Source organism: Alosa pseudoharengus, unplaced genomic scaffold (assembly GCF_046254945.1).
Source record: "Alosa pseudoharengus isolate Yale_2024_CS ecotype anadromous, Long Island Sound unplaced genomic scaffold, YU_APseudo_1.1 YU_APseudo_1.1_scf_23, whole genome shotgun sequence".
Taxonomy (NCBI): Eukaryota; Metazoa; Chordata; class Actinopteri; order Clupeiformes; family Clupeidae; genus Alosa; species Alosa pseudoharengus.
In genome coordinates, this window is record NW_027468685.1 from 11,339,837 (window position 1) to 11,363,398 (window position 23,562).

A 23,562-nucleotide genomic window follows, 5' to 3' on the forward strand; every position below is an offset into this window, starting at 1 on the left:
ACATTTCATGACAAATAAAGAATCTATGGTGTAAAGTTGGTGTTTGTGGTATTGAGAGGATACTCCTCCTACATTGCTGGATTCTCATCTCCATCCTCCTTTACTTGGTGTGTTGCTCTGCTTGCTTTCATAGGCCTGAAATTGTAATTGAAAAACAGATTTAACTGCAAATGACTACAAAGGAAAGAATCTCAATGTCAATCGCTCAAATATCAAAACAATGATCATATTTAGCTTGTTTATTCGTGTTGTCTGAAACAAGTCAGACCGCAGGTGACACTGGACTGTCACTGCTACGACCAACTTAACTATAAGATAGAACTTAAAATGATCATCTCAATCATAATGTCTGACAACATAAGTTGTTGCAATTTGTTGTAGTAATACTACAACAGTGATTGTAGCATTAGTTTCAAAGTCATTTGCTATCTGTTTATCTTGACAATACTTACTGGCAAAGTGATGATAGTGTTACTTTGTTAAAGGGTCACTTATTTCAGTAGAATAAATGTCTAGAATGTTGGGCATTTTTGTGTACTCACTGCATCTCACTGTCTTTAATACTTTTGGTCACTTTCATTTTGTGTTGTTTCTTTATTTGGTGGGTAATGACCCAGACCAGGAGGCCAATGGCACCACAGAACAACAGTGCACCAATGATAGCCCCAGCAATGACTCCATCGTTTATCTCTGTGGAATATTAAAGTGAGGATTTGTGATGAGCCACTTTCCAAATGTTATATGTTTGAAGTAAACTGAACCACACATTTCACATAATATTAAATGACTTACAAATACTGTAAATCTTCATAGAATGGCCAGGCAGACTGTTCAGGTTAATTATTGAAAAGTACAGTAGATGACAAATGTGCATGAATTGACTGTATATAGCGCTTTTCTGCTCATCAGAGGACTCAAAGCACTTTACAATTTCTTGCATCACATTCACACACACACACTCCTACACTGATGATGGACGCTGCCATGCAAGGCATCTCCGTTGGGAGCAGCTTGGGTTTTAGTGTCTTCCTCATTGGCACTTCAAGAAGGACAGGAGGAACCGGGCACAAACCTGCAGTCCCCCAGTTGCTGAATGACTCCTCTGGCTTCTGAATCACTGTTGTTCCCAGAATCAAATGCATTTATATTCTTGCTCATGAATGAATTGTAGATCTTGATATTGACCTCAACCACATACACACCACATACACACCTATGTCACATAATTAATGTGATTAGTTGAAGGAGAGAAAACAATAATAGAGCTGACATTGATTGACTGATTTTCAACATGTGATCGATCTGACATTTTTCCATTGTCTAGGTAAATGACCTGCAAAGACCAAGAGCGACTAGGCTGGTTTTGCATAGTTCACCACTATGAGAAAATGTGGGATGATTGAAACGTTAAGGTAAGGCTGTAAATTTGAGAAACCCAACGTCATTGGTTTGCCTTTCATCTGTGGTTAGATGTTGCCTTAATTAAATATGACCAAATTTTTTGCTTTTGTCAAACATGGTCCTCTGTAGTCATTTACCTTCACTCAGATCTATGGTGCAGCTAGCTGTACCAACACCATTAGATGCCACACACTGGTATTCTCCGAACTGAACCTGGGAGATGTTCTGAATAGCCATGGTCCCTTTCTTGATATCTGTTAAAAGAAATGATAGAAAAAGAGATTTTGTTATTTCTGTCAAGTATTCTAGTATCATTCACAGACACTAGCTTTATGCAACAGATGAAAAGAACTGAACAGACTATACAAAATAATATATAATTTATTATATTATCAGGGTGTAGAGTAGACCTTGAATGCCCTTAATCTGGCCATCCTTCACATGTGTCCAGGTGTAGGTGGGTGGTGGATTTCCCTCTTTACTATGGCAGGTGAGTATGACTTGATGACCAGTTGCTACTTCTCCATGATGGGAACAGTAAGGAGCCGAAGGCTTCACTGGATATATTACAAAAAAAAAAAAAAAATGAGATATCACGCCACACATCAGTAGTTTCTCACTCACCACAGCATCTCTGCGCCCAAGTAGCAGTGTTTCGGCTGTGATTCGCCCTAATATAGTCCCAAGTCAATATCTGCCCCATGAAATCGCCTAGTCTTAATCTGCATTGCTATTTGTACTCGTGAATATGCAGGCCACAATAAGTAATTAGGTTTTTTCTTTTTTTCGGTTGGCTCACTTTTACTCACGACATGATATCCGGCAACAAAGGATTCCATTCACTATGCTAAGCTAACCTAGCGGGGGGGCTGGCTGACTACGACAATGCATGCACGGAGACAAAAAGGTTTTTGCTCACTTATCTAACTCTAGGGGAGACGGTGAATAACCCAATTTCATAAAACGGTGGCGTGTTCCTTTAACAGTTTATATTGAACTTGAATTGACAGTTCACATTATGTATTCCATTATGTATTCCATATACAGTTCCATTATGACCGCCACCAGAGATTGTTTTTTCCCCTTATGACATTTTTGGGGATCTGTACCTGTGCACATGATTTAAATCTGGACGCACTTCTAACCCCACTAGGCCGATAAAGAATAGAAAGTCTTGAGCACCATGGATCACATCGCCCACCCCCCACCCCATGAAATGTAAAATTTTCACACTTGCACATTTGCCATCAGGACATTTTGAGTATTGATCCATTTACCCACATAGGTCATGAACATGCCAAACTGCATGTTTCCAACCTCAGCAAAATCATTTGTTAAATTGCTGTGCATAAGCCACAAGCTATATAATACATTTTATAGTCCATCTTTAGTGTGGACAACCCCTAGTTGAGTGGCATGATGCTATGTAATGTAGCCAACATGAAGGTTTTTTTTTATTAACATCAGCCTGTGAGCTATTTTTATCTGCTTATTCTGTTTTAGATGGTAGGTGTTGTAATGTATTGTTTGTATACACATATTTCTATTTGTGACCAATATTAATCACCTTTGTAGAGAAAGAAAAAGTAATAATGGGTGTTCATCATGTATATATGGCTTTTAAACAAATCTGTTGATTTACCCAGAACATTGACAACAACGGTCATCTCATTCCTCCCCTCAATATCAGGCATATTATTCACTTCACATCTAAACATTCCTGTGTCGTTTTGCTGCATGTTGTCAATAGATATTGTGGCATTCTTTGTCATTGCTGGATTAGAGAGCATCTTCAGCCTGCCTTGGAACGCAGGAATAATGAATGTGGTCCCACCTTCATAGAACAAGATCTGAAGGATTAGATGAAAATCTGAATTATAATAATGTTTCTATACAAAATGATAACAGGTTAACATTAACTAGACAACAATCCACCTCAAACTCAAGCAGTTGCTCAAATTACAGACACACACACACACACACACACACACACATACATACATACATACATACATACATACACACACACACATACACACATACATACATACATACATACACACATACAGTGATGGCCAAAAGTGTTGGCACCCATGCTAAAGCTGACTGAAAAGAGGAATATAAAATCATCTTTTGGAAATTGATCGTAATGCCTTAAGTGAAAAATGAGGAAATATCTAACCTTTAAGGACACCAATTTTCTTAGTGAATGAATAATGTATCATAAATAAATAAATGTTCTTCCTTAAAATACAGGGGTCATAAGTATTGACACCCCTATGTTAAATTCCCATAGAGACAGGCAGATTTTTATTTTTAAAGGCCAGTTATTTCATGGATCCAGAATACTGTGCGTCCTGATAAAGTTACCTTGGCCTTTGGAATTAAAATAGCCCCACATCATCACATACCCTTCAGCATACCTAGAGATTGGCATGGGTGTTATTTCAGTTAGCTGGTTTGATGCTCATTGAGCTCAATGCCAATCTGGATGCACAGTATTCTGGATCCATGAAATAACTGGCCTTTAAAAATAAAAATCTGCCTGTCTCTATGGGAATTTAACATAGGGGTGTCAATACTTATGACCCCTGTATTTTAAGGAAGAACATTTATTTATTTATGATACATTATTCATTCACTAAGAAAATTGGTGTCCTTAAAGGTTAGATATTTCCTCATTTTTCACTTAAGGCATTAAGATCAATTTCCAAAAGATGATTTTATATTCCTCTTTTCAGTCAACTTTAGCATGAGTGCCAACACTTTTGGCCTTCACTGTACATGCATACACACATACATACACACATACTTACATACATATATACATAAACACATACACACATACACACACACACACACACACACACACATACATACATACATATACACACATACACACATACTTTACATACACATATTCAAACAAATCATTTACAATGCTTGCAGGAGGACACAAACTATATCATTAACAAACTGCAGGTGAGATGGCTGAATGGTTTCATAAATCAAATACTACTACTACTACTAATAATAATAATAATAATAATAATACCTGTGTAACATACTGTAACAGATCTATACACTGTATTATATTACAGGAGTATTTTGTGAGATTTAATAAGAGAACAATCTGGCATTACAAACTCTGAAATTCCAAACTCACCCTTAATGCATGTTTTACAATACAATAAGTTATCAAATTGTTATCACACATCCATTGTCTAAAATGTAAAACAAAGCCTTTGTTATCAATATTGGACATAAAGTTGTGTATTTTTTAGTGTCAGGTTCTGTTTTCATTAATAACTCTGTTCTGTGCATTAGTGCAACCACAAACAGAAAGCCAAGAGGTTTTGGCAGGTGAACACTATGTTACTATGAAAAATGAATATTAATTTAGTCAACATTTTTTGATAATGCCAATGAATGGGATTTAGGACAACTGTAGGCTATAATTGCTTGGAATAAGTACACGTCCGACCGTGAAGAGCATACCCAGTGTGAAAAACTATTCCAGTTGAATATAGCATTTGTCACAAGGCATTTTGGTGACATTGGCTATGACTCACACTCACAATCTATTTCTTTTCAAATCAGTACGCCAAGCCTTTGTAGCAAATGCAACCCATGCCGGTGCATTGAGAATACTTTCCCCCTACATATAGTCATTCATTATGTCAACATACAATATTCCAGTGTTAGTTTAGTTAATTAGGGTAGGAAGGGAAGTGTGTTTAAAATTAATATCTAAAACATTAAAATGTAAGAGAAGCCCTCACCTCACCTTACTGATAATAACTAAATAACTTAGTAGCCATTTTTAATGTACAAGACATGCATATGCAAATTATATAAATGCTTTGTCTGTAAACAGATGGAAAGGAACCCTGTTTTATTGTTACTTATTTGCTTATCGGGGGAACTGTTTTGAGATAAACACTCACTGCTCACACATTGTAGGTGCATACTTTCCCCACATGAAAAATATTAGGCTTCAGTCGCTGTAGATCTGTGTAACGCACCTGTTTAGACTGACCAGTTCCAAGCTTTTCAGTGAAGAACCACTGGACAATCAGATTTTTGGTTGGGGCTGTGGTTGTAAATGTACAAGCAAGAAACACAGTCCCCCTCTCTGTGACGTTGACTGACCGCTCTGGAATGGTCACAGTAATTGAATGAACAATGCCTGAAAAAGGAAGTTGAAATATGAGATGAGATCCCCCTTCTTTAATAAGTGAAGATTTAGATTGTAAACATGTACACTTATATATATAATAAATTATGCAATTTACATAAACTTTGTTATCTGTGCTAGCACAACTAAAGTATACATTTGGTTTTACAATAATAATGCTACTGAGATTAGCTATACATTTTAGTTACACTTATTGCCCTCTGTATTAACGTTACTGTGTTTATAAAGCAAAACACTACATTATTATGAGTTTTTTTTCCCCCTCACAATGTTTTCTCTGAAAAATACTTCCAATCCACACAAAGAGAAGCCAGACTGGGTGTGTCCATCTGTTAACTTTCACTTAACCTTTATAACTGCCACATGTTTTAATGTTTGTGTACTCACCTAACATGTTGCACAGGAGGAAGATATTGGTCGAGCGCATTATTGCTGAAATATGTAATGATATAAGCAATAGATTGTCACCCCTGTAGTTGACTTATGAGTTTCGGCAGACCTGGCGGATAGGTTTCAACTACTTCCACTGACTTTGTTGTAGTCTGCTGCTTATCAGTATAAGGTACCTGAAAGAAAACACCCACTGAGAACACAGAACACATCATAGGACAAAGCCGTAACTGGTACAACTTTTTATTTGCACAGATTTGTTTGCTTAATTTGGAACCATTTCAACAGCCCTGTTTCTATTTGAATGAATACACCAAATGTAAGGAACAATCAAAGTTTGGGTTTTTTGATTGACTGACACAGTATAAATCTTTGTGTTCAATCAGAACATTACATTGGAAAATAACCAGGCAGATATAAAATAAAGTAAACAAACTTTTTTTTTGGTGTAAATCCTAAAATACTCATATAATTACAATAATTTCTCTTTATCTAATTATGCAAGAGACTGTGGCCTATGTTAATGTCACACTTTTTTCCAACTTTTTTTCATGCTAGTTTTACATGGACTCCTTAATCATGTTGTACTGTAATCTTAACTTGCTAATTAGTTATCTTAGTACTGCTTTTGTTACTGTCAATCAAAGCTATCATTTTACTGACTGGAAATCTTTTGGATTTAAAAAGTTGTCATTGAATTTGTCTAACTTCCCCCATATGAGGTTTGCACTACCGTGAACTGTAATTTTTTACAGTCCAGATACATATATCCTTTCAGTTGCCATACTAACATTACTTTAATCTAATTTTGGATGCATTATCTTGAATTTTTGCAGCAAAGTAGAAAGATTGTCTTGCAGATCAAGTTGCCATGATCCAGTTATTAAAAACCAAAAACTCTGAGACTCTATGGATGCAAAGTGCAGTACCACCCCAGTCTAAGTGATTGAGCACTGTAATGGTTATGTAAGGGATAATGTATAGAACGCCGGTCATTATGGGGAAAATAAGTCCCGACAGGGCGAACCGGACCCCAACGCGCTAGCGGAGGGGTCTTGTTTCGCCCTGAAGGGACTTATTTTCCCATAATGACCGGCGTTCTATACATTATCCCGCTTATTATACGGCTACTTGCCAAAACGAAAAAATAAACTCCACGATATGTCTCTTTACACTTATTTGTTACCGTTTTGTCGTGGCTTTTGCTGAGAAACAAATAGTTCGCAACACACGCTGAACTTGAATCAAACATTCTTTAGAACACAGCTGATCAACCGTCTGCTTTCACTTTTGAATGAAGTTCCAATGCAAGAAGTGACCGGAATACTTGCGGATTGATATGATCAGCAGCACAAAACCCGTTGCCATTGACAGCGGTAATTATATGTTTGCAGCGGTAATTACATGAATTTATTTTACCGTAGAACGTTGGGAAATCCCATTCAAGTCAATGGAGTGTTCTACTAGCATTGTGAAGAGCTGTATAATAAGACCATATAATGACTATATGGAAATGGTCCAAATGATGCCTATAAGCTTGCACATTACTGAAAGCTAGCCCTATTCTCGCGCTGAACTATCATGGGAATTCAATTGTTGTAGGAAAAGGCAAACGGAGTAGTGTGCAAATGTGACAGTACAAACTTTGAATTTAGATGGTTTCTTCACAGCACAGTACAGACCTTTTAATGTCATTTTGAGTCTGTTCAGAGGCAAAAAAGGCGCTTTTAGATGATGCCCCCAGACCTAGCATTGTAGCTGACTGGGAGTACTGGCCATTAGCTACAGCTACTCCAGTTCAGTAGGACTGATTTCGTCGTTTTTTCCCTATCGACAGTGCTCGGTGATGTCTAGCGATCAAGATGTATTGTAAAAATCAGCCGGATTTCTCCTTTAAGATGCACTGAGTCAACATGTGTCTTCTTTTACAAAGCAGCTGTCACAGAATGTGTTCTGTCAGCTTGTAGCCTATACCTATGGATAACCTATACAGTGACAAGACAAGAGTAATATGTGTCGCTTAAAAATTATCAAGTGTATTGCATTGATCAATTGGTTGATGAATCTGTACATCGATGAAGTGACATGATTGCAAAAATGTCCTTGGATACACTCCTTGTGCTTCTACCAGAATCATATTCAAATGCATGAAAAATCTTTTACGCATTTTAAGCATTTCCTCAGAATGATTTGCAGCCATCAGGGCAACAGTCAATACCCTTCCTTCTCGATCTTGCTCATATTGCCATCTGTTTTCCTGAAGTCCAATGAATGCATTACATGCCTTGGCCCCTTTAAATTTGCCTTTGCTTGTAGCCTTTGAAACACTACTGCTCTGCATCACTGCTCACCAAGGTTGCCTAGCAACTAGGTGGCACATAGATCCCCACGGAAATCCTCATCTTTTGCGCAAAGCATCTTGACAGATATATATATATATATATATATATATATATATATATATATGTGTGTGTGTGTGTGTGTGTGTGTGCGCGCGCGCGTGTGTGCGTGTGTGTGAGTATGTGTGTGTGTGTGTGTACGTGTGTGATTCCTTACCTTCATATAGCCTAGGCTATGTATGTAGGAAAGCAGGATGGAGTAAACTAGACTAGCCTACTCGTATTTGTAGGCTACACATTCATAGAAGAACACATATAAAAACATAACCTCAAATTCTCTATAATTCACAATTCTACTGTTACCCCCTCCTCCCAGTGTGTTTTAGCCTACGTCTATGTGTCTCTGAGTGTTTGTGCGCACCCTTCTGTGTTGAGATAGCCTATGTGGTAGAAATACATGGAAATCCATGGGAACACTCTCACAGCATTCTAATGGGTTGCGAGGAGAATCGACTCTTGCAGACATCATTTCTCTTCGATCATCCCCTCAGCGCGTGAAAGGGTTCCAGTTTCACATATCTTGGCGTTTAATTTTTTTCTTTGCCTCTTTTTTTTAAGCTAAATAGAAAAGAACACTGCCAGTTTCCTTCAGATATCAACAGTCATGTATTCTTTTAAAGCACCGAAACCCTAGTTTTAAACTGTATATTAAGTGTTAATGTGGACGTTTCTTTCATGTTGGTAATTGAATCAGACGGTGTCACCATTTGTAGCCTACACTGTCTCCTACTTTCAAGGAAGACCAAAGGAACATATTCAGTCGGGAGATCAAGGCTGGAAGACGGTTGGGATTCCCGATATGCATCTTGGACATTTATTAGGTTGTTGTGAACCACACATCTTGGATTTTTGACGGTCTGAATATATTTTTCGTTTTCGTTAAGTTTTATTTCTGTTATTTTCTTTCTTTTCACTCCCTCAGAAACAAGATTTGCTGCTCATACGTCTGGATGAGATATCGCAGCTGTATTTTTCTCCCCAATGTACATGTTTCCAGTAGACAATTCGCTTCACCAGGGGAGACTGACAATCTACTCGATCAGATGGAATAAATGGGGATATGCACATTTCTCATTTTTACATTTTCTGTAAATGGACATTTCAGTGTCCGACGTCTAGTGTCGACAATAGGTTTTAGATTGTACAGCAATCCCCACGCAGGAGCAGCGTTGGAGTTATGATTCTTATGGAGGTTTGGACTGGGAAATTACAACAGCCAACATAAAAGGGACAGCGCTGGTTTCTTTAGGTCTACTTTTTCAGTTTTCGACGTGCGTTTATCTTTCACCTTCTGAAGATAATTACCAGCGTTGGTTTTAATCAACATGTTTCATCTCCTGGTGTTAGTCCATGGGATCTGGGATTTGCATGGCCATCCTTAGACTGGAAGAGGATTGAAACATCTGGGGACAACAACTAATTTAAACATACCTCTTTGTAAATACATCCTGCATATATGTATCTATAGATACCGACAGATAGCAAATCTATCTATGTATATATATATATCAGTTCTTTGCCCAGTGCCTCATTACAATTATTGATTTTTTCATCTCTCTACCCCCCTATTTCCATTCCTTTTTTCTTTTTCTACGTGTACCATACACGGTTGGATTACAGAAACTGAATAGAAAGATTTGTGGAAATGCTGGGTCTTCAAGAAGATAAATTATGTGGAATTATTTCTGCTCTGGCAGCTTTGTCCTTTGTCTGCTTCGCACAAAGGTAAGATACCATAATAGAAAGCATCACGCCATAGCAACAGATACATAACAGCTTGACAGTCTTGCCACCTGGACTAGAGACTAGAAGGAAAGGCATTTGCAAATGTGTCATCAACATTAACGAAAGATAGGCTACCCTATCTAAAATACCCCAGTTACATGTGTCCGTGGGATAGCTGTGCGTGTGTGTGTGTATGTGAGAGAGAGATAGAGACTGTGTGTGTGTGCGCGCGTGCGTGCGCTTATGTGTGTATGTGTGTCAGTGTGTGTATGTGGTTGGGGGATGTGCACGCGCTAGGGAGAGTGAAATATACGCACGTCTATCGGCATTGCCAACGTATTTATGATATCCTCAGAGGTTAAAGTGATCCTATTTATGTTTCCTATCAGAATTGTGAATCCCAAATCGAGGAACCCGAATATTTTGCCATATCTGATTAATAGGGAATGTCTGACATACTAATATTTACCTAAAAAATGTAGGCTAAAATGTCTCATCGTTTTCTGTCAGCTCTTACACAGGCCTCTCTCAGTCGGTCTCTCTCTCCCTCCCTCTCTCCTTTTCTCTCTCGCTCGACCAGCCAGTGTGTGTGAACACATTTAGTCCTATGTCTACAACCACACACATTACCGTGTAGTATGAACAAACTATGTTTGGTTGTGAATAGTCATATGTATAACATTTGTATTTGAATCTCGAGGTCTAACGTGTCACAGATTGATCAGTGATAAGTTAACACTAAATTACAGGGTGCGCGCGCTTGCTCGCACACTGGCGCTCACGCGCGCGCACACACGTGGAGAATTATTGGTCATTATTATTAGTCGGCTGTCTAAACCTGTTTTTCCCTCATGGCAATTATTAATATGAGCTGAGTTAGCCCATGAATCACGGATGAAACCATGTCACGAAACATACAGTTGTAGCCTACTGACAATTATCATGATGGCTGGCTGGTGATTGATTACAAAAACATGTGTCTTCCATTTTAACTTAACCTATAAGGGAATACTTCGGTAAACGGATTTGAAGGGTTTGTAATACTCCCTTAATCTGGTAGATAGATTTACATACAGTTTACATAGGCATGAATGACCTAAATTGCAGTGATCAACCAGTTGCAAATTATCGCAACCGAAATCGCAAAGGGGTGGTGAGGACCCCTGTGAGAAATCCAGCGAACCAATAGGCTATAAGCAATTTAGTCGTAATAAACTAACATATATTAAGCAGTGAGCATGCGTTGTTTGCGCATGCCAGTGCGAATTGTTGAACTAAAATATTAGAAGGCAGAGGCATATATTGAAATCATTTTCTTCAATGTTCTCATTGGTCACTGCTATCTGCAGTAGGATCAACGAAATGACCTTATTTTCCTACCTAACACACCATACTGAAACTGGCGTTGCCTAGGCCTACTGAGATGTTTTTTTCCCCCCTGTAATATATATTTTTTAAATGGATGTGCAAAAGGTGTTTTATGTTCCTCTGTGTGACATGTTGGAAATCTACAGCCCACAAATGCATACATGCTTAATCAAATGGGCGTGTTCTGACTTCCAGCCTGCCACCCTCACAGGTGCTTAAAACTGAAATATTATTAACTTGGCCACACTAACCGGTCTCTCCCTGCTCCTACCAGTCCCAATGAGAAGACCGGAATATCTGTGGCAAAGAGGACAGTGGACAAATTGCTAAAGGGATATGACATCCGCCTAAGACCAGATTTTGGAGGTAGGTCACCCAGTAATGTGTTGAGAACTTTGTCTCAGAATCCATCAGTCAACATAAAATTGATTGCTTTTATGCTTACTTCTCTGAATGAGTATATTTGGATCAGCAGCATGTTTGACTCTTTGGACTTTTACTGACTAAAGCTAAAACACCACAGGTTTGCTGATTTTGTCCACTGGGAATTCAGGAAATCTGTGCTAGAGGCTGACCTGTACAATACTCAAACTTGCTGATGCTTAACTGTGAAGATTTAAGCATTGTTTGTTATTTGTGATATTAAAATGAAATGAACATAGTGTTTTGCATTTTCACCAGGTTTACAACCACATAACTGAAGAGGTCACATCATACACCCATAGGATTTGTTTGTCCTACTGTTCATGAATCGTAGGCCTACACAATAGTATTTGGTATTTGACGTTGTTAAAGCACACTTTACAAGTGAGCGTATGGAATGACAATGGTAGTACACACTAGCCTGACCCCACCCAGGGATGGATTACTGCATGGGCCTACCGGGCCCAGGCCCAGGGGCCCAAGGGGTCAGGGGGCCCTGAAGCCCAAGCTTTTGCATGGAATCATTGCCTCAATATCAACAAATCAGGATGTAGGCTATGAATCTGATTGAATATAGTATTGGCCATCTCTAAAATGCAGGAAATCACATCAAACAAATAAAAATTCTGGGGGAGGACCCCCAAACCCCATTCCAACATATGCGACAATTAGTGGGGGGCCCTTAATACATCTGGGCCCAGGGGCCCGAAAGTTCATAATCCGTCCATGACCCCACCCACTTACTGTAAATCTCCTTTCAGGGAGATCTAGTCTGAAACACCACAGTTTATAACAGTTTTCCTCAGACAAGAAAAATGTCAGGCCAATCAGTAACGAGAGGGGAAGACGAAACCAAAACTTATTGTGATAAATAAAAGCAGCAACAGCTAGTACCTGTCCCGATGCAAGTGTTTCCCAATCTAGAGTCACCTGACTCTATTCACTTTGTGAATGAGTTGGATTTTTACAGGCTAAGTACACTGAACACTTACAGAGAATTAAACATTTACGTCCTCACAACACATTTGTACTGCATTCTGGGAGCTTATTACATCACACACACATAAAGAAGTGTACTACCCCCTTGCACGCTACAATATATAATTTGTACACAAAAATGACCAAAAAGCATTAATACTTTACAGTTTTATTGCAATACCATTTGAACTGAGTCCATATCTGGTTTGCATGTTGATATGCAGCATTTCCCCCCTCATTCCTTTTGGTACAAATATTAATTATAGGTTGGTGGAATGGCACCTCTCGACTGTAGTACACAGATTTTTTGAAGGATTTTGATTAGGGCTTTGACTGGGCCATTCAAGAAAATGTAGTTTAATAATTTTGAAGCATTCCATTGCTGCTTTGGCCTTGTGCCTTGATTAACTGTCCTAATGGGTGGGAAACCATCTTCCAAGCACAAGCTTTACAACAGGTTCTCCTGTGATATTGTGTAGAACATTTTCCATTCATTATCCCATTAATTCTGAAATGTTTTGAATTTCCTACAGATCAAAAGTATCCCTTCAACATGATGTTACCACTGCCATATTTCACTACAGGGATGGTGTTATTTCAAGGCATTGGTGTAACGGTGTTAGATTTATTAATAATAATAATAATAATAATAATAATAATAATAATAATAATAATAAGCTTTATTTGTTGCAAATGACCGTGAGTGATTTTTATGAACAGAACATCTCTACTTTAAGCACTGGTGCGTAGTGGCAAGTTAAGATAAGATGTCATCAAATAAGTGGCATCACTGTGTCATCTGTGAATTTGGAGCTCCAAAGCACAGTGGTGTGATTACTTGCATATACCAGGTTTTGAGTTTGTTTTAATGTTAGGAGAGAAATAACTTATCTTTGGAAATGTCCTGGACATATTAGAGAATGTTGTCTGCAATAAAAAACCTGCCTGTGTAAGAATATTTTGGCTTCTTCTGCCATGAGAAAGGTTGCTGACTTTCAGGGGAGTTGAATAGCCTACTTTTCATGCACTGTACAGTATATTTCAAACAGACAATGAAAATATACTGATTAGACCAAAAATTTAGATTTTCAATATCAGTTGTCAGCTAAGACCAAGAAAATATGGATCTATTTTTTATGTCTATATAAGCAATAGACCCAGTGCTATCCGTCTTTCCTGTTTCTATGATACAAAAAGTTCATGGGTCAATGGGCATTGTAGATGGAGGATAGATCTTATTTTACCTTTAAAATAGTAAGCCTCTTTTCAAAAAGTTACCTTTTACTAGAACATTCCATTGCTATACTTTGTGGGAAAGTAATGTTTACAGCTAAACTGTGCTGTTGTTGGTCTATAAGACTTTGTTTGTCTCTTTGGTAGTTAGGTTGCCAGTGTCCTGCAAATCTCCTTACTGCTGCTATAATACTGTATAAATGATTGGAAAATATTAAGTTAGTTTGTTGTTTACATCATGGAAACTAATTGAACCATTCCATAGGGCTCTTTAAGGGACTAAAGCCATTTATCATCACAATCTATCCTTTGCATGTACAATCCTTTTGAGTAAAATCCTTGAATCCTTTTGACTAATGTTCAAGACTCAAGTTTTCCCTAAATATATAGATTACACAGTGACGAAATAAGTACTGTAACTATATGAGTTCTGTATAGATTGTATAGGCTACACATTCAGCAACTAAAAAATGGTGCTAGAAGTGAAATAACATTTCTCTTCTTTGATAAGGAAGTCCTACTTCTCATAGTGCACAGACAGCACTTTAGGTTATAGTAACATAACCTACTCTGACACTGTTAATTTACCAAGCAGCAGTTGCCCAGTCAACCAGATGCCTTGCAGATACATATATTGCATCTACACTGTCCATTCCACTCCATTATAGACAGAATACCAGGTGAGATCAGTTGCATTGTTTTTTTTAATCAGGGCAGCAGTTTTCAGATTACATTATATGCTTACATAATTGCAAAAGGGTTCTCCAATGTTTTCTCAATTAGCCTTTTAAAATGATATCAGATTATTAAACAGAATGTGCCTTTGGAACATTGGATGAATGGTTGCTGATAATGGGCAATGTAGATATTGCACTAAAGATCAGCCATTTCTTTCTACAACAGTCGAAAACCCTTTTGAATTATGTAAGCATGTAATCTGAGAACTGCTGCCCTGATTAAAAAAAAAAACAATGCAACTGATCTCAGTTGATATTCTGTACAGTATATAATGGAGTGGAATGGAAATTTCTAAGTGACCCCAAACTTTTGACCGGTAGTGTATTGTAGACAACCATTCAGAGCATTTGGTGCTTTTTTACTTTAGTGGTTTTTTTACGGAAAGACAGCTTAGTGTGTGTTCCAAAATGTAGACCTTGCTTCTAGACATCACACTACATCTGGCCCCACATGAGAATTTTAGTAGCAACCTCAGTTGTGTTATACCAACAAAATAGCTTGTTAATCAATAACATTGTTTTAACAAAATGTAATTTATATAGATGCTACTTGTCTAAAATGTACCTTTGAGTTAAGATGCATGCCAGACATTGCCAAAAGAACATTACAGACTTTGCAAGTAAAGCACTCATCGTGAGCAACTGTTTCCTGCCTTTTTCAACTTTCAACAATCTCCTAATTATATTATGTTTTATAATGAATTTGAAAATGATTGTTCCTGATGTGCCATTTTGCTTGCTAACAATGGGCTGGTGTAGATCATTTATATCTTTAGATTTTAATGATTTAACCCCTCCCCCCCTCCCTCCATTATTTCTGATGAATAGTATGTTATATAACATTTGGCTATATATTGATGGAACAGAGGCATCGTAGACTGATGACTAACATGCTGGTATATAGCCCAGAGTTACAGTGCCGTTTTTTTGCTGTGCAATCTAAATGAATGCAGTCACATCCGACCAGGACAGAAGGCAGACAAAGTGAGCAACTGAGTTGCAAGTAAGACAACAAGGAGAGCTGCAAGACAGAGAAAACAGATGAAGCAAACACAACCGAGAGAGACAGGAGGGTAGCCTAGATACAGCTCAAGAAGAGATAAGAGAAGACCAGTCCCTGAGAGGACAATTTAACATAGCTACCAGAGGAAGGTTGAGCTCAGCACACAATGTAAGAATGGTCTTTTTTTGTTTGTTTCTATTTATTTCATTATTAATTTTTTAAATTTTTATTTTAAAGACTTTTAATGAAACGACTAATAGAAGCATGTTCTAATCTACACTGCTTAAACATTTCATGCCGTGGTGGATAAAAATGGCAGAACAATATATCAGGTTTATCATGCTTTCATCTTTGAGCCCTCCTGCATTGTAGTTTCTATGTGTGTTGAAGGTCAGGGTATTTGATTTTTTTGGTTTCTCATATTGTTAGCATTAGCGCTTCAAACCAGATTTTCTTTCAAAAGGTTTAATAGCATAGCTCTAAGACTCCCACATCATAAAGTTCCATTAGAAAAATAAGAACATGTCTGATATGGATAACCATCTAAAGATGAACAACTGCTGCCAACAGCTAGCACTAAATCTTGTCAACGAGTAAAACCCCTAAATTGTGTAATCATCTCGGTCAGATGAACAAGTAGTGTTTTGACACACGCCACAATGCATTCCAGAATAGTAACAAAATTGTATGTACTGGAGGGATAACTAGCCTAAATGGTAATATTTCCATGTACCATTAAAAACACTGTTTGCCCATGTCTATTATTGCAAGGAAAAGCTCTTAAGACATGTTCCTTCCTCTAGCAAACAGCCCATGAGCAGCATCTCTTAAACAACACATCAAAAGTAAAGTTTGATGGTAGGCGCTCCAAAATACTGCATTAAATGCACATGAAAAAAGCAAAGTATATATATTGTACTGCACTTTTTTCATGTCCAAAAAACTGCACTGCATTTCAACGGCAAGAAATTCCTCAAAAAATGCAGTCAGTTGACACCCAAAAATAAGTTATTTTTTTCAAAGTGTTGTCATGTCATTGCCACTAATATTCATTGAATCCATTTTGTAAAATTGCAGTGAAGCTATGTGAAATGGCTGAAATGGAAGACAGAGCTAGTTAGCGGTGGTGAGCTACCACAAGCTAGCATTGCTCTTAGAAAGATGGCATATGGAGATATAATCATAGAAGAAAATAGTTATGATATGTTATTAAGGAAATGTATCATTATTGTTGACACACTTTCATTTGCTGATATTCTGTGTTTTGGGGATCTTGTGTAATCATTCAACATTCTACTTGGGCTTTTGTTCTATTGGTGTATATTTGCCTTTCCACATAGTGGCCTTCCTCTTGCCACCCACTAGTAATTAACTTAACACTTGCTCTATAGTCTAGCTGTCATGCTCTGCAATGTATTTCCAACCAAGAGTTTGATTGTAACCCACTGTAGTGCTTATTTAGCATTTGGCTTCTTAAATTTAATTTTTCAGTCAGACCCCATTTGTGTTAGAAATTCAAATGGGGTACCACATGGTTCAGTCCTCAGTCCCCTGCATTTTACTCTGACTCATAATTTTATAGAAAGTAACATGTATAGCTGCAGATGACACAGATTTATGTATCTCACTTTTTCCTATTTAATATGTGACCCAATCTGACAAAATGAGTCACAAGTTGCACATTCTATTTTTTTGAGATACAGGCCGATTACTTCAAAAGCGATTGAAGATATATATATATTTTTTTTTTTTAAGTTTTATAGTCAAGACAAAAACGTGTAGTTACACCATTTTTAATTCCTACCAAAAAATACTACCTGCTGTACCTGCCTGCAACCTGTAAATTCAATTTTCTCAGTTTTTTAATTGGAAAAAGTTGGTGGGATGCCATAATCCAAATGCTATATCTTGACAACGATTTGTGATATGACTTTGACCAGGATATTGTTTTAATGCTTACTGTGTCCTCTGTCCATTGATACTAAAATCTCAATTTTGAATTTTGGGTCACTGTGACTCATTTTGCCAGATCGCCTCACATATAGGGATTACACACCTCCCAAGTAGATTTACAGAGTTACTCAGACTGCAGATGTAAATTGAGCAGATGGCCAGGGCAGGATTCCTTTTTATCACATCATTTAGGTAAAAAACAAATTCATGTACCAAAAAATCCCCCTGAGATTCCAACAGAGACCTAGCAGCTTGGATAAAATGTGTATGGGTGTGGACTTTTTACCTATTGTTTACTTTACACTCCCTGTCTGGTAGCTGTTGGATCTGGACTGGTGTCTAATTTCATCAGTATCTGTCAAGCCTAATTCCTAAAGATCACCAGCAAGACTTATGATCCCTCGTGATCTCAGAAATCTGCCTCCTAGATTTTTTTTTAAAAATGTACAGTATGTGTCTTTACTGAATATCTCTTTGTTTGTCTTACCACAGGTTCTCCGGTTGTTGTAGGAATGAGCATCAATATTGCCAGTATTGACTCAATCTCAGAAGTCAACATGGTGAGCTTAAAAGCATTTTGACAAATGTTTCCATTATTCATTGCAATAAAGATGTTAGAGATACACATTCATTCATTTTAATCTATTGTGTTCTTGTTGGCCATGTTGCATATAAATTGCACTCTGTGCTACATTCAACAATTGCTTGTGAAGTAAAAAAAAAAACTGTAGGCAGATTCCAAAGCTTTTTATTGTTTTTAAGTATGGAAGTTAAATGCCCTAGTGTGTTCATCAGGGACCTGTGAATGGGTATGTCATGGAACAAACACAAGACAACATATTCAAAATGTTAAATAGTACATTTTGTTTTCAAAACATACATTGAGAAAGCTATGACTGAAGTAATTATGGTAATTCGCTGCAACAATTCAGTCTTTGTAAATAAAAATGCATTATAACCCTGCAAAATGGTGCAGACAAGTAAACTACATTGCCAATATGTGTGTCATATGAAAGATGAATAATAAAGACATGTCAGGTGCACTGTACATAGAGTTGACAAGTTAGCACAATTAACATCAGTAGCACCAAAACTTTGTGTACTAATCCTTAGTTGACCAAATTCTCAAATATGAATAGAGCAACATTTACCTAGTACAGAATTGATGCAACATAACAGATAAACATCAGCCACTGCCATCAGTAAATGTCATATAAATTTGCCGAATTCCTTACAGTCAACAAGGCTGATATTGGTCAATACCGATGTTGGCTGATACATCGGTGTATATCGGTGCATCCGTATTGCAAATGCATATGAAAACAATAATTACATGAATTAATGGATGTAAAGTAGATAGTTACGGTCTTTGGATTCATTTTGATATTATCATGTGTATGTGTATTATGAATAATGTAGTTTGAAGAATAATATAGCTATACAATAGATGATGCATTATCAAAAGTACGTTGGCAATCTTGCATTTTTTCATCATTCATGTGATTAATTGTGAAAGCATAGATGCTTGATTGTGATGTTGCCTCTAAATTATGTAATTGTACTCTTAGGTCAAATCAAAATGTCTTCTTCTCCCTATCAGGATTATACCATCACGATGTATTTTCAACAAAGTTGGCGAGATAAGCGACTTGCCTATACAGAGATGGAACTTAACTTGACTTTGGATAACCGTGTGGCAGACCAACTTTGGCTCCCTGACACCTATTTCCTCAATGACAAGAAGTCGTTTCTCCATGGGGTGACCGTAAAGAATCGTATGATACGTCTCCATCCAGATGGTACCGTTTTATATGGCCTAAGGTAAGAAATCACGAAAATATCAATTCAGCTGATGTCAAATCTTATTGACAGTTTTCAGTAGGCTCGTTTTAAGCTATTCAATCATCTGCCATTTAAATTTGCTCTAATTTTCAACTTACCATGTTGACAAGCAGTCATGTCATTGTTGCAGCTTTTAATCTAACCCTCAATAATATTGTAGAAATATGAATATACTTACGAATATATACATATAAATATGAAATACGATTGTATTTTATTTTTCTATGCAAGGAGGGGAGAAATTCCCTTAAAGCCTCATTATGTTGTAAATGGATATTTTTGTTTTCATGATTTGGTGGCCCTAGTGTTTTGCGGTATTTTTACAGTAATTGACAACAGTATATGTGCAATTGTTGACACAAGATGCAGGATTTAGTTAGCTATACTAGCCATAACAATACATGTAAGTTGGGGATGGGGGTTTTCCCCTAGGATGTTTTTCTTGCTGGTTCGATGTCTGGAAAGAATTGTAAATTTGAAATGTACTGGTTACATTTTAGCAACGCAATATACTTATATAAAATACAAAATAATGATGCTCTCAAATTTAATGGTAACTAGATGTACCGCAGAGCGGTACAAAATATGACCGCCGCCCAGTCCAGCAAATTTTTTCCACAAAAAGAAATCACGCTGAAAGGCCTATATGATTCTAACTGTCTCACTAAATTACATTATCCACACTCAATTCTCACTGGTATCTGCTAGACAACAAGTACCAAAACATGATTAGTTCATAGATTTCACATGTAAAATGAATTTTATACAACCCCACCTCCATCTTGCCTGTTCATAATTCTGAGAAATTCTTGATTGTTTGTGTTATGTTTATGTTGTGTGTGTGTGTGAGTGTGTGTGGGTGTGTGTGTGTGTGTGTGCGTGCTTGTGTGTGTGCCTGCGTATGTGCCCGTACATATGTCTACTGTGTGAGTATGTGTCATACGTATGATTACTGTGAATGTATGTGTGTGTGTGTGTGTGTGTGTATCTGTTTGTGCACATGTGTGCACATGAAATGGGTTAACATGACCCCTGGAGGCAAACATACGGAAAAAAATGGTCATCCTAGGCCCTACAGTTCTCAAGATATTCACAGAGAACTGTGTCTGCCCTACCCTCCTTTCGGGGGGTCCAGTCCAGCAGGGGAGCTACAGATCAAAACGAAAAATGACGGTTCCATGCTATTCATGTGGGGATACATGCCCACCAAGTTTTGTGTACCCCAGTCTTTCAGTGTCCCGGGAATCCTTGTTGGTGTACGTCACTAAATGTACACATAAATTATTTTATTGTAAGGCCCCCCATGAACGAAAGTACACAAAACTTGGCATGCATTCGGAGGGTGTCATAATGCACTTTTAATTTCGTGCAAATACACTTTTAATTTCGTGCAGTTTTGACCTTGTCAGCCAGAGATATTGTGATGAAAACACCTAATTTTTTGCTTTTTAATTTTTAACTAGGTGGCGCTATACATGAAATAAGTGGTAATGGGATGGGTTGACATGCCCCCTTAAGACCAACATACATAAAAAAGGTGGACCTCCTAGGCCCTACGGTTCTCGAGATATTCACAGAAAACTGTCTCCGGCCACCTACAGGCCAGTTGGTGTATAGTAACATAAATTAATTTATTGTGTGGCCCCCCATGAACGGAATTCCACAAAATTTGGCGTGCATACAAAGGGTGTCATAGTGATCCTACACTTCCAATTTCGTGCAGTTTTGACTATGTTAGGTCACAGATACCTTCAATTACAACACCTAATTTTTACTTTTTTGTGTTTAACTAGGTGGCGCTATACATGAAATGAGTGGTTATGGAATGGGTTGACATGGCCCCTTGAGATCAACATACAAAAAAAAATGGTCCTCCTAAACCCTACGGTTTTCGAGATATTCTCCTTTCGGGGGGTCCAGTCCAGCGGGGGGGCTACAGATCAAAACGAAAAACGATGGTTCCATGCTATCCATGTGGGGTTACATGCCCACCAAGTTTCGTGTACCCCGGTCTTTCAGTGTCCCGGGACTCATTGACGGAAATTTGGGCATGCGAAAAAAAAAAAAAAAAAATTCTGACTAAACCTATATGACCGCCGCGCAGCGAAGCGGCGGTCATAATAAGTGAGCAAAACCTCATTACCCACAAAAATGTAGACTATTACGAAACATCTGTAACATGTATGTAGCCTGTTAAAAGGCTAGCATAGCAAGTCTGCATGGCATCAAATGTAGCTTATAGGGGCACATTTTTCCCTTTGAGGATCAATAAAATAATCAATTTATCTCCATATTGTATCTATCTCATATCCATATCTTATCCCTTATCTATCAAGTTAACTTTTTGTTTTCTTTCTTTTTTTCTAATTTCAGTCATATGCTAACGATTTTAAATTGAATGTGCACAATGCGTTTTTGCAATTTGCAAATAATTACATCCTCATTTAGGCTACATCCACACCCACCCCACATGTTTTTGTTTATGGACCCTATTTTCCTTCAAATGCGCCGCTGACTATCAAAATACCGATGCGCTGTTTGAAGTTGCGCTGCTTGCTGTTAAAGGGAATGACAGATATCATTTTCATTGGTTTAAAGGATGTTACGCCCAAAACACACCCATGACTGATTAAGAAACATAATCAGTTGCACCCGGCGTCCGACGTTTGACAATGTTTGATAACAAAACCTCCCCCAATGTGGACTGGACAAACCCCTAAGCTATTCACAAGTAACCATGCGTTTTAGATGACCCTGAGATAGGGCCCTGAATCTGAAAGACTTTTGTTTCATGTGCCTCTCGTCCACACTATTCTGGTGTTTTTGAGCTCCTGAAATGGAATGATTTGTGTTGATATCATATTCATTTGAAAACATTGGCTTTGCATTTTCATCATGTGGACAGCGACTTAGAAAATATCCGAAAACATCTGAAAACGTTGACATAAAAACCCAATGTTCCCCTACTGATTGAACCTTGTCAGTCTGATGTGTCATGACTCTATAAGACTTACTTTGACTTCCACTACTAGCCTGTCAGCTGTCTTTGGAAGCATCTGTAGTGCAGTTAAATTCTGCATTTTGTAATGCTGGCATTTGCAATCTGTTTCCTCGTCACTTTAATTGTGTCATGGTGTGTCTAGTTTCAGTTGTGGGCACTGAGGCTGGTGATGTGCACTAATAATATAATCTTACATTTCGTGACAGTGCATCTTCGGCTGTGCTTCATATTGCTATAGACCAGGTTTTTCTTGGTCAGTGGCGTAATGCTTTTTAAGTAGTGTAAGATAGCGATTTTTAGATTTAGATTTTTAAAGGAGAGGATAAGGGTAATGCATGGTAAGTGCTTGTTAGGTTAGGGTTAGGGTTGTTAGATATGTAAGGACAGGAGGTACTCTCAGAAAGAGTTGAGTCTTCAAGAGCTTCTTGAAGATAGAGAGGGACACTCCTACTGTGGCTCTTGGTATTTTATTTATAACAACAAATAAAAATAGTCTGGATTGCCGTGTGTGTTGGGGAGGCAGTACCAGACGACATTCCTTGGAGGAACACAGCATAAGTAACATAAGGCTTTATGAGAGCACTTAAGTAAGTGGGAGCAGACCCAGCAATCACTTTGTAGGCAAGCATTAGTGATTTGAATTTTATGCAGGCAGCTAAGGGTAGTAAGTGGAGGTCAATGAAAAAGGGGATAACAGGTGCCCCTTTTGGTTGATTGAAAACCAGCAGTTTCATCACCAGAAGGCCTGTTAGGAGAGTGTTAGAGTAGTTAAGGCAAGAAATAACCATGATCTTAGGTGGGTGACATGTTGGATTAGGTACGGCCATATTTTTCCTAAATTGAAAAGTGCCATGGGTCACTGAGGTGACATGGTCAGAAAAGATCAGCTGGTCATCAATCATAACACCGAA

General features: G+C 37.8%; 2 protein-coding genes across 2 annotated transcripts in view; one reads left to right on the forward strand and one right to left on the reverse strand.

The window, feature by feature from the left end:
* Nucleotides 1–538: 538 nt before the first annotated feature.
* Nucleotides 539–6,026, reverse strand: LOC143140728 (V-set and immunoglobulin domain-containing protein 1-like). The gene is made up of 6 exons (XM_076301789.1): nucleotides 5,987–6,026; nucleotides 5,441–5,590; nucleotides 3,044–3,235; nucleotides 1,812–1,958; nucleotides 1,539–1,655; nucleotides 539–690 (listed from the first exon to the last, which is right to left on the reverse strand). Exons 1-6 carry the CDS (start codon nucleotides 6,024–6,026, stop codon nucleotides 539–541), a joined length of 798 nt encoding a protein of 265 aa, XP_076157904.1.
* Nucleotides 6,027–10,033: 4,007 nt separating this feature from the next.
* Nucleotides 10,034–23,562, forward strand: part of gabrb4 (gamma-aminobutyric acid type A receptor subunit beta4) — a 33,336-nt gene continuing 19,807 nt past the window's right edge. Inside the window, exons 1-4 of the mRNA XM_076300935.1 lie at nucleotides 10,034–10,113; nucleotides 11,756–11,847; nucleotides 18,301–18,368; nucleotides 19,409–19,629. Of these exons, the coding sequence (XP_076157050.1) occupies nucleotides 10,034–10,113; nucleotides 11,756–11,847; nucleotides 18,301–18,368; nucleotides 19,409–19,629 (461 nt within the window). The remainder of the gene's footprint in view (nucleotides 10,114–11,755; nucleotides 11,848–18,300; nucleotides 18,369–19,408; nucleotides 19,630–23,562) is intronic.

Bases quoted from the DNA above. Each gene is read 5' to 3' on its own strand.
- LOC143140728 (XM_076301789.1), bottom strand. From the start codon at position 6,026: ATGCGCTCGACCAATATCTTCCTCCTGTGCAACATGTTAG. The intron at 5,591-5,986 runs GTGAGTACACAA...TTCCTTTTTCAG, and splicing joins CCTCCTGTGCAACATGTTAG to GCATTGTTCATTCAATTACT. The intron at 1,959-3,043 runs GTAAATCAACAG...TAATATATCCAG, and splicing joins CGTTGTTGTCAATGTTCTGG to TGAAGCCTTCGGCTCCTTAC.